The sequence below is a fragment of the Perognathus longimembris genome, chromosome 1 (genome assembly GCF_023159225.1).
Source record: "Perognathus longimembris pacificus isolate PPM17 chromosome 1, ASM2315922v1, whole genome shotgun sequence".
Lineage (NCBI taxonomy): Eukaryota > Metazoa > Chordata > Mammalia > Rodentia > Heteromyidae > Perognathus > Perognathus longimembris.
Window position 1 is genome coordinate 124,978,230 of NC_063161.1, and position 12,352 is coordinate 124,990,581.

Here is a 12,352-nt window from a genome sequence, read left to right on the forward strand (position 1 = left end):
TCTTTTTGCTTTAGGTTTTAAGACTTAAGTTTTTTTTTTTACTAGTCCATCTGGATTAAGATCCATCTGGCTAGAGACTTTTGAGTAGCTACATACATGGGAATGAACCACAATACTCAGCTGATAGCTTAAGGTGGTTCTTGAAAACTTTTGTCTAAGTTAGCCTCAAATGGAGATTCTATAAATTTCTGCTAAGCTGGGATTACAAGTATGAGCCACCATGCCTAGCCATTACACGTATTTTTGACTAGAGTACTGCCAATTTCTGATGCCAATCCCATCATAAATGAGTACCCATACTTGGCAAGTCTTTGAATATTCACTTACTACTTTCAATTTTTATGTATGAACATTAAAGGGAAAATCATGAAAAAATTAAATTAAAACTTCAATTTACAGCCACAGCTATATTGCATATAATTTTCTACAGAAGAATGCATTAGACATTTATTTTAAAGAATGAAAGATCTTGTGTAATCTCAAGTGGGAAATTTTTCTCTCAAGATTTATAGGGAGACTAGTGGTCTATCAGTTTTTAATTTCCTCACAAAATAACCAGGCAGTTATAAACACTAAGAAACCTACCTCCATCTCACTTCTGTCCCAGAAAACTTATCTGAAAACTCAAGGCCAGGATATGATTCCTTAGCTTTTCCACTCAAGGACAGCACTATACCACTTGAACTACAGCTCCACTTCCAGCTTTTGAGATGGATAACTGGAGATGATGAGGCTGAGATCTGAGGATCTCAGTTTGAAGCCAGATGGGGCAGAAAAGTCCATGAGCCTCTTATCTCCAATGAACTACTCATCAAAATAAAATAAAATGAAGTGGCGTAGGGCTGGGAATGTGGCCTAGTGGTAAAGTGCTCGCTTCGTATACATAAAGCCCTGGGTTCGATTCCTCAGCACCACATATATAGAAAATGCCGGAAGTGGCGCTGTGGCTCAAGAGGTAGAGTGCTAGCCTTGAGGAAAAAGAAGCCAGGGACAGTACTCAGGCCCTGAGTCCATGCCCCAGGACTGGCAACAAAAACAAAACAAATAAACAAAATGAAGTGGCGCTGTAGCTTAAGTAGTAGAGCACTGGCCTTGAGCAAAAGAAGCTTTGGGGCAGCACCCAGGCTCTAAGTACAAGCCCCAGGACTAGCAAAAGTAAATTTTTTTTTTAAATCACGGGGCTGGGGCCTAGTGGTAAAGTGCTCGTCTCATATACATGAAGCTCTGGGTTCGATTCCTCAGCACCACATATATATAGAAAAAGCCAGAAGTGGCACTGTGGCTCAAGTGGCAGAGTGCTAGTCTTGAGCAAAAAGAAGCCAGGGACAGTGCTCAGGCCCTGAGTTCAAGCCCCAGGACTGGCCAAAAACAAAACCAAACAAAATTTTTTTTTAAAAATCAAATATAACTAAATCAAATTTAACATCCTTAAAATGGGATTATCTTTCCTTTTGCTAAGATGTACAAATGGAATGAAATAAAGTTGTAATGAAGACATGCAGTGACGGGAAGCAAACAGTTTACACTTTGCCACCCCTTACATTACAAACATTTAAGAGATCATAGCCACTCATTATTCAAAGGCTGTCCAAAACATTGCATAGTTTGTACTTACAATTACATATGAAACTGGACACATTAGCAAGAAAGCAGTATATGGTAATGAATCAGACTGACCTGGATTAAACTATTTTGTCATTTGACTTTCAACTGCCACTCAAAATACTAGTGCAACCAATTTAAATCCTAGTTCAAACAAAAAGTAAAAGCACAAATACCTAACGGAACCAGCAAACAATATTTACAGTTTGTTACACTCCAGGAAGTTTCAATTTAAAATTTTCAGGGTACAAAGTGCTCTATTTACAACTTTTCTCATTTACTTTTGATATTTCTCAAGTTCATTTTAGCAATTAATCTAATTGATCAAAACCTTTTCTTACCCTACTAGGAGGAAGAGCAGTTTGGTATTAAGGCAGGAAACCTATAGTTCTTATGGTTGTGGGGCTTGAACTCAGGACCTGGGCGCAGTCCCTGATCTCTTGCTCAAAGCTGGCCCTCTACCACTTTGAGACACAGCTCCACTTCAGTTTTTTGAGTGGTTAATTGGAGATAAGAATCCCACAGGGACTTGTCTGCCCAGAGTGGCTTCAGACCCTAATCCTCAGATCTCAGCCTTCTGCATAGCCACCAGCACCCATCACAATCTATATATAGTTTTTACACCACAAATATTGAGAATGCTGTTTACTATTTTAGACAAAATCTTATTGGCAAAAACAGAAATTACAAGGCTGAGGATGTAACTTAGTTGACAGAGCACATGGCTATGTGCGCAACCCCGAGTTTGATTCCAACATCAAAAATAAATGTCTATTAAGAAATTGTTCTATATACCAGATGCAGTGGCACATGACTATAATTCCAGCTACTTGGGAGGCAGACATCAGGATTTCAATTCAAAGCTAGCCTAGGAAAAGGGTTAACAAAACCTCATCCAACAAGTTGATTATGGTGTGCTTACACCCTGTCATTACAACTACTCAGGAAGCATAAATAAGAGAAAGTCTAAGGCCAGACCTAGGCAAAAGCTCAAGACCCTATCAGAAAACAAACTGTAACAAAAACGGACAGAGTGTGGCTTAAGTGGTAGACTAGCTAGCAAGCACAAGGCACTGAGTTCAAACCTTAGTACCAACTCCCCCAAAAGATTAAAATTAATTACCTTAGACATACTAAATTGTGCAATTAATGCTTTTCTCTTTCCCTCTTTGTGTTCATTGCTAGGGTGTTCAGAAACATCTCTGCCCTCTTCTCTAGGGAGCTACAGAACATGATAAGCATTTTGAGTAAAGTATTCTTGACTTCACGTTTTTCATCTCAGAATCCATTCTATTGCTTCTACTTTTGAAGGTATCAGCTCTCATTTATAGCTGTCTTGAGGATTAAATGTCAAGATGTATAGTACATTGTCTGTACCATACTCAAAAATACTAATTTCATATGATGGGATCTGCACTTTCAAATAGTCTGGTTGAATACATACTTGCTTGCATAACTGCCTAATAAAATTCAACATGTTCCAAAATTCTTTTTGAAATAAAAAATGACCAAAAATTCACAATCAAATATTAAAACTGAAATGAACAATGACGTTACCACAAAGAATAAAAACAAGAATCTACAGTTAAATTGTAGTGAAAATGACAAAAAACAAACAATCCAATTTCAAAATTTGAATGACAAGTGAAATAACCTCTTTTCATAAGGAAAAAATATATATAACCTATAATCCAAGAGGCCACATTTGTTTGAATTGATATGTGATCTAACATAGCTTACCAATTTGCTTTTTTCATCTAAAAATGAACCATCGATCATACTTTCTATTTACAAATCACTTAAAAAATCAAGAAATTATTTTTACATCTTTTCAGTATATAAACTTACAAGAAACATAATTTTTCCAAGTTTTAGAGTAAATCCTTAAACAAGACCCTGAAATGTGTCATCTGTTGACAGCATCCAACAGTAAAAATAAGTATACAAGTTAAACAGAAGATAACTGTCAACAATTAAGTTTGTCATCTAGGAACAGTAAAAGCCAAGTTACATAAATTAAAGCACTTATATTCTCCTGTTATCGGAGTGAAAAAAATGACATTGTAATTGGATTGTTGTTGGTATAGTTCTTTGTTGTTCTCTATTTGAAATACTTTATAAACAATTGTGCTTAATATAGACAAACCTTGCTCACAGTTCATACAATGGACCTGAGACAGTACAAAAATATGGAGTGCTTCATGAATTCTTGAGAAATCCTTCCACAGGGCCATGCTGACCTTTTCAGTATACATGGTGCTGAACTGTGCACTGATTATACTTCTTTCTTAATCTGGAAACCTGCCCACATTACACAGGAAAAATCTCACAGTTCCATCAGTGCAAAAACTTTATTTGTTTCCCCTCCCAGCACTTTACAAGATCTGAAATTTTACTTTAATCCACGGTATCTTTCCTTTTAAAGTTATCTATAATCAGTCATGTAAAATATGAAAAAAAAAACACTAATCAATTTACAACTTTGGCCAGCATTCTCCATTGCTACAGCAAATTTAGGATTAGTCTACAGCATTCACTTACTTTAGCTGGTTCTGATACTGAGGCATACTTTTTTATTTGAGAATCAACACCTAAAGACTTGGCTAATTGTACAGCATTGGAATCATCACTGATAAGTGTCCCAAGAGCCACAAGAAGTCTAAAAGCGGCTTCTAGGTCTTGTACAACTTCGAAGATTGTGCTAATTACCGACAAGCATTGAGCTTTCCCTTCAATGTTATGGTCTTTATGGAAACAAACAGAATAGTTCAATGTCAGTGTAGCCAGAGCAATGTGAATGTTCTTATTGCTCCCTGATTTCAGTTCTACTGCATGGGACATTAGTGATTCTCTCTGGGACATCATGAGCTTTTGTCCTGCCTGGCCAACAAAGCAATTGCAAAAAGTCCTGAGAGCAAGCAGCTGATTCGCTGGCTTTCCTTTGGGGTTCAGAAGATTGATAAGATGACTGCTGAACTGAGCCCCTTCCTTTTCACTGCAGAAGTTCTCATTCACGCTGGGATGTTTAATTGACAACCGGAGAATGTCAAGTGCAGGAAAGACAATATCTATTAAAAAGAAAAACACATTAACAATTCTTTGCTCAATTTTTAAGGATTTTATTTTCTTACTACAAAATACAAATGCTTTATAAAATGCTATATTTCTGGACTGGGAATGTGACTTAGTGGTAGAGTGCTTGCCTAGCATGCATGAAGCCCTGGGTTTGATTCCTAAGTACCATAGAAACAGAAAAAGCTGCAAGTGACACTGTGGCTCAAGTAGTAGAGTGCTACTAGCCTTGAACAAAAGCTCAGGGACAGTGCCCAAGCCAAATTCAAGCCCCAGGACTGGCCCACTCCCCGCCCCCCAAAAAGGCAAATATTCCTGAAAATCATATTTTTTATTAATTTATATATAGTCTATACTTATTCCAACAAGATTATTTATGTTTTAAAAATAAGGTAACTTCAGTAGAGCACAAGCCTTGAGCTAAAGAGCTCAGAGACAGCACCCAGGCCCAGAGTTCAAGCACCAAGAGGGACCAAAAAAAAAACAAAACCCCAAAACAAAACAAACAAAAACAAGCCTGCTGGAAAAATAAGGTAACTTTGTCAGGTTATGGAACAGTCTGACCCACAATATGTATTCAATAGTGAGCTGAATTAATGCAGTGGGGACAGGGACCTTGTTTTACAAAACTGAATAGCGAAACCCAAAGTTGAGTAGGGACAGTTCTTTAAAGAATAACTGTAGTTAACAAACACTGATAGAAAGCTCATGGGGGGGGGGGGGGGAGTTTTATAATCCAGGGTCTGATTAGATGCCTTTAAAATACATGCATTGAATATTAGCATCAGTACAGTGAGAAAATCTGATCTGGTCAATAATATGAAAGCAGCATATAAAAAGAGTATACCTACACCTATACATACATACATACATACACACACACACAAATCTAATTATGACACTAGGAAAAAATACAGAATATAGAGAGGAACATATTAAATATGCAGCCAAGTATATCATATGAGATAGTTGGTAGAAAAATAGGAAACAGTAAAACCTTTTCTCCAATAAATCAAACTGAGGAGGGAGAAAATACTTTTGTTATGAAGAGACACAAGTGACAATAATGGGAAGACAAGCCTATATAACTACTGTTCATAGTTGAGAGTTAACAGGTCAGTCTCGCATAGCTTCCAAGAGACAAAAGTGCTGTAAAACAGTTCACAAACTGGTGCATATACAAGTGTCATGATACGCTGAGAATTCAGTCTGAAAATCTGAGCTCTGGGCAGAGGTAGGCCAAGTGTAGAGCACTTGCTTATCACGTGCAATGCCTGTGGTTCAATGCCCAATACAGTGGCTAGGGGGAAGATGGGGATGTACACCTTAATTCTTAAGCACAAGTACCAAAAAGCATTTCTGGTTTTGGATTTTCAGATTAAGGATGTTTAAGTAGTAAAGTTAATGCAAATGTTTCAAAATCTGAAAGCATTCTAGTCCTAAGCAATTCAGATAAGGGATTCCCCAAAAGCATGGTGTGACCAAACAGTATTATGAGTTTTAGTGATCTAGCATATCTTTTTTGTGTGAAGTTTTCCACAATTTGGATTAGAACTACCAGGTTAACTTTTATATAATCTATAAGAATCAAGAAAATGGATAGACATGAAAACTTTTGAGTTTCATTTTAATGAGTGCTTACTTACCTTCAGGCCAGTTGATAGCTTTCCATAAAATCTGAAGTTGCTGTGTCGTAGGTTTCTCTGAAGAGCTATTACATATTAGAGACAGTATCTTTTCAAGAAGTATCAAGTCATCTTCTGTTAATTTTTTCTCTTCAGGAGCAGTTCCATTCAGTTCTTTTAATTTTCCTAGAATCCAAAGACAAACTTTCAAATTTCTTTAAATATAGCTAGCCAGATAATATAGAAAGACAAAAACTTTAGTTAGGGGCTGGGAATGTGGCCTAATGGTAGAGTGCTTGCCTCATGAAGCCCTGGGTTTGATTCCTAAGCACCACATAAACAGATAAACCTGGCGGCACTGTGGCTCAAAAGGTAGAGTGCTAGCCTTGAGCTAAAAGAAGCCAGGACAGTGCTCAGGCCCTGAGTCCAAGTGGCCCAGGACTATCCCCCCCCCCAAAAAAAAACAACTTTAGTTAGGAACATCCTATTACACAATACTAAAACTTTCCTTGGCAATTATCAAAAACTATACACACATAAAAATAAGGCTTACAGGACTGGGAATGTGGCTTAGTGGTAGAGTGCTTTCCTAGCACGCATGAAGCTCAGGGTTCAATTCCTCAGTTTCACATAAACAGAAAAAGTTGGAAGTGTTGCTGTGGCACAAGTGGTAGAGTACTAGCTTGAGCATAAGCAGCTCAGGGACAGTGCCAAGGCCCTGAGTTCAAGCCCCAGGACTGGCCAAAAAATAACTAAATAAGGCTTGTGGCCAAGGTGGAGCTTCCCTCTGATCTCAGCTACACATGAGGCTATAGGGAGGAAAATCAGTCTGAAGCAGGACCCCAAGCAAAAACACAAGACATTACCAGAAAATAACCAAAGCCAAAAAAAGAGCTGGAGGTGTGGCTCAAGTGCTAGATCATATGCTGAACAGACATAAAGCCCTGAGTTGAAACTGTAATACCAATAAAAAAATAAAAGTATAAGACTGAGAGCTGTTGTTTAATTGTACATATACACATTTTAACTATTTGGGGGGTGGGCACTTATGGGGCTTCAACTCAGGGCCTATGCTCAAGGCTAGTGTTCTACCACTTAAGCCACTGCACACCACTTCCAGTTTTTTCCTGAATAGCTTATTGGAGATAAGAGTCTCACAGACTTTCTTGCCCAGGCTGGCTTTGAACTATGATCCTCAGATCTCAGCCTCCTGAACAGGTAGGATTACAGGCGTGAGCCATCAACGCCCAATTTAACATATTGTTATTATTAAGGTGTTGTACAGAAGGGTTATCAGTTATCATTCCTCAACTCAAGTAATGCCTACATTTCTCTTTTGGACAATATCACTCCTTCCTTAGCTTTCCCCCAGTTTCCCACTCCCCTTCCAGCCCTTAAGTTGCATAATCCATTTTCTACATAGTATACACTGAACACTTGATTGCATGAGAGCTTTTTAACATAATTTATATATGGTAAAAGAATGGTTACTGTGATTTTTATTTTACTTGTTATTTTCTAAGACTATCTGGAGGTCTATTTTTATAATCAATAACATTAAATACATCCAAGTCACTTTCCTATTTCCCAAAGAGAAAATTTGTAATATAATTTTTAGCCAACTCATGTCAACATCTATAATGTCAATGACATAGTTGAAGAATTAAATGTCTATTGAAAATATTTAATGTACTGATTTACTTCTATATGTACATTTGACACTAAATTATTTGAATAATCAATTCAAAAAAGAACTATTGCCGGGACTGGGAATGTGGCTTAGTGGTAGAGTGCTTGCTAGTATTCATGAAACCCTGGGTTCAATTCCTCAGTACCATATAAACAGAAAAAGCTGCAAGTGGCACTGTGGTTCAAGTGGTAGAGTGGTAGGTAGCCTTGAGCAAAAGAAGGTCAGGCACAGTGCCCAGCATCCCTGAGTTCAAGCCCCAGGACTGGTAAAGCAAAACAACAACAAAAAAAAAGAACTGTTGCCTTTTCTTTCTGGGTTTATAATTCTATAACATCTTCATTACTACTACTAAATTGATTCATTTAACACTTTTCTTCAATAATCTTTTCCCAATATTAAAGATGATAAAACATCCAAATGTAGTGTTTTGACAGTCATAAATGAAAACCAGGACTTAAGCTTTCATAATCTTTGGTATTCAAACACTTAACATGAATGAACAACTGAAAACAAATTTAATTAAGGAATGTTAAAAGAAATCTCTCAGATTTGTATTCTACCACTGGAGCCACACATCAAGACCTGCTAGCTTTCTTTTTCAGATATGGACTCTGTGTTTGCCTAGACCAGCCTCAAACACCAAGCTTTCTACACCTCCCTCACAGAGAAGATTAAATACATCGCACTAATTTACTCCTTCAGATACGGATTCAATAACTTTTTGCTTGACTATCCTGAACCTACAACCAGGACTACAGACAGATGCTGCCATACCCAACTCTATAAATTACTTTTATAATGATAATATGAAGGAAAATAATGATAAAAAAAGAAATTAAATACAAATAATAAAACTTTACCCTATATTTTAAGGATGTCATTTCAGCTCATTACCACCATACATAATCTTTGTAGCAAATAGTTCTCTTTATTTCCAGATAAACAAGTTTTTCAGGGAAAGTATTCTTTCTCTTCTTTCCTTTTTCTCCCTCCTCTTATTTAGGAAGTTATTCTTTAAATTATCTTTACTTTTTTACAACACTGGAGATTTCAAACTCGGCGCTTAACACTTGCTGGGCTAGCATGACACCAGAGTCATCCTCCAGCCCAGTTCTTCACCATTTTGTTTTAATGCTGGTACTGGGGCATGAACTCAGGGCTTGGGCATTGTCCATGACCTTTTTTGCTTAAGGCTAGTGTACTACCATTTGAAACACAGCTCCACTTTCAGTTTTTTGGTCTTAATAGGAGGCAAGGGTCTCATGGACCCAGGCTGGCTTTGAATGTCAATCCTCAAATCTCAGCCTCTTGAATAGCTAGGAATATAGGCATGAGCCACAGGCCCATGGCTTTCCTCATTATTTTTAGGATAGAGTCTTTCTTTCTGTTCAGTCCAGGTAAGCACCTAAGTAATGATCTACTTACTCTTAGGCTATATAATCCCATCCTCTTTGAGATTATAGACTTGCACCATGCCACTGTGTCCAGCTATGGGTTGAGGAAGAATCCTATAATCTTTTCTGTCCTAAATCATGATCCTCCTGTTCTGAGCCTCAAAGAACATTAAAGGAATGAGTCTCCACCTCCCATTTCTCTTATTTTTCAGACAGAGTCTCCATACATAAAACAGGCTGTCCTGAAAGATCAAATTTCTCAGCCTCCAGAAAGATAAGATTATAGATACACAGTACCATGCCTGGTTTATTTAAAGAAAATAAATTATTGCTGGCACGAGGGTTTGAACTCAGGGCCTTATATTTACTAGGTACTCTACCACTGAGCCACACCTCTACCTATGAACAAAATCTTAAAGTATTTTGTAATCTTACAAGATACAAGCCACAGATAACAAGCACTAACTTTGTGAGGAATAAGTAATACTGCTCAGAATTCCACTCCTAGGGCAGAAACTTCCTCCTTATTATAGTGTACTCCTAGACCAGGGTGCAGTAGTGGCACTTTCACTTTTAATGAGCAGCTCAAAATGACTTTTTTTTAACTCCATGGGCTACTAAATTTTCTGTTAAGATCTTTATTTTTCAAATTCTTTACTCATTCATAATCATTACTGTTTTTCTTAAAAGCATTAAGGCCTCGGGGTAGGATTTACATTTGTTCCCAACAGCTTTTTTTTCTCACTAAAGTCATCATAAGAACATTTTCTTACAAAGTATTTCATGAACATCACCAGACAGAGTGAACATTTATTTGTAGTTGACACAGTTGCACAGACTCACCATAAGAGTCTCTCTCTACATAAGCACCCAATTCCTAGCATGTCAGGTGGAGAAATAGCCTTGACAATCTCCCCATAACTCTGTAGTATGTAAGAAAATTAATTAAAATTGACTTACCTAAGATTTGTGTAGGATTTGCTTGGTCAAAAGTAAGAGCTTCCTTTTTAGGGAAATAAATATTCACTGTTTTAGATGCAGCTGATCGGTAGGCACTATTTCCTATTTTCAGAATAGAAAATTATTTTTTAAAAAAGGCATGATCAAAAATGAGATTTGTCTAGTTGTAGGGACTATTTTTGGTACATGCCATAAGCAACCTCAACCCCCCCAAAAAAATTCATCCACACAATTCTGTAAAAAATGATATTTATTGATATAATAATTTTGTTTTTAGAAACAGAAAATTAAATGTAGCAAAGGGCCTTTAACATCTTATATTTTCTACTTTTCTGTTTTAAGATTCAAACTAAATTATATGTTTCAAAAAGGTCAAAGCACACGAAAACACATAAAACTTTTCAATCTCTTCTCAAACATTCTCAGTTGGGCATTAACATTTCCTCTTATCCCTGTATCATCTTTGTAAGTGCCCCACTGCCAACTTAAGCATACATCATCAGTATCTGATGATGAATAAAAAAATGAAAATTCAGAAATATTTAGTGAAACAATATGACTTCACATATAAATTAAACCTAATTTGTCTTGAGTTTTAACTTGTACTTCATTTTTGTTCTAACAGAAAGATGAAACAAGAAAAAAGTATGAAACATTACTAATAAAGTATAAAATTTATTCACATGATCAGATAAAGATGATATATAGACAATGATTGCACTCTTGATATTAAAATTTACAATCTATGTCAAGGAGAGTGGAAATGTCAAGTATCCAATTAAAGACAATGATAAGTTCTCTGACGACAAAGCATAGGATACAGTGAGGTCTCCTGACAGAATAGTTAATGAGTTAGGCACCAAGAAACCCTAGCAACACAGGAAGCTGAGATCTGAGGATCATGATTTTTTACCCATCATGGCTTTGAAAGTCCACGAGACTCTAAATCTCCAATTACAGAAGTGGAGGTGTGACTCAAGTTGCAGAATGCCAATCTTGATTTTAAAAAAAGGTAAAGGGCAATGCTCAGTCCCTGAGTTCTAGCCCCAGCACTGGCACACAGGCACATATACACACACCAAAAAAATGGGTGATATGGGAAAGGACACATGTGGGTATGTTCAGGAACATTTCACTGTTCAAGAATGTTTCAATAAATATTTTATTAAGAAAAGAAAAGAAAAAAGGGAGATGAACAATCAATACCTGTAATCTAAATAACAAAGCAGAATTTAAGTATCCTGAAACAGAAAGTATGTTCAAAATGTCACAGTGTGCTTGAATAGGCTGGATAGAAGAAAGACAAAATTCAATGAGAAGCTATCTAAGAGCTTAAAAAAAAAAGAAAGCATAAATTAGTAAACTATAAAAAGGGCACTGATTGCAATATGGACCACAGAGAAACTAATCTGGAGACTGTGATTTCATAAGCATAGGTTAATATAGACAGACCCCAAAGGTCCAATACAGATACTGTTTAAACATACACACATACATACACACAACCCCCAAAACAAAAACCCTACTCAGCTGGGTGTGGGTAGTATATATTCCTGTAATCCCAGCACTCAGAAGGTTGAAAGAGGAAGAAGACCCTAATTTTACAGGGCAGGCAAGATTACATTACAATCCTGTCTCTGACTTGTGTAGCATGTACAGAGCCTCTAGTTCAATCCGCAGATTAAAAAACAACAGAAAACCCTCTGGACAAATGGGAAAGAATACTGTTAATCTCAGTCTCTTACAAGTAAACAATACTAAACATTTATCCTATTTGTAAATTTGAGTAAAAAGGAGGAGGCAAGGGACATAGATAGATCAAGTGGTAGGGCACCTGTCAAGCAACCTGAGTTAAAACTTCAGAAGTACCACCAAAACAAACGAAAACATACATATTTAGTGGCTCATTAAAAAATGTATAGGTATCTGAATATTAACTATCTTGGCTGATTGTTAAGAACACTTAAATCATTGTTGATGATACAAGTTTATTATTAAGTAATAAAGAA

General features: G+C 36.7%; 1 protein-coding gene across 1 annotated transcript in view; it reads right to left on the minus strand.

The window, feature by feature from the left end:
• Positions 1–3,934: 3,934 nt before the first annotated feature.
• Positions 3,935–12,352, minus strand: part of Plaa (phospholipase A2 activating protein) — a 40,654-nt gene continuing 32,236 nt past the window's right edge. The window contains exons 12-14 of the mRNA XM_048359389.1: positions 10,344–10,445; positions 6,321–6,485; positions 3,935–4,670 (exon numbers count right to left, since the gene is read on the minus strand). Coding sequence (XP_048215346.1) covers positions 4,105–4,670; positions 6,321–6,485; positions 10,344–10,445 — 833 coding nt within the window. The 3' untranslated portion in view covers positions 3,935–4,104. The remainder of the gene's footprint in view (positions 4,671–6,320; positions 6,486–10,343; positions 10,446–12,352) is intronic.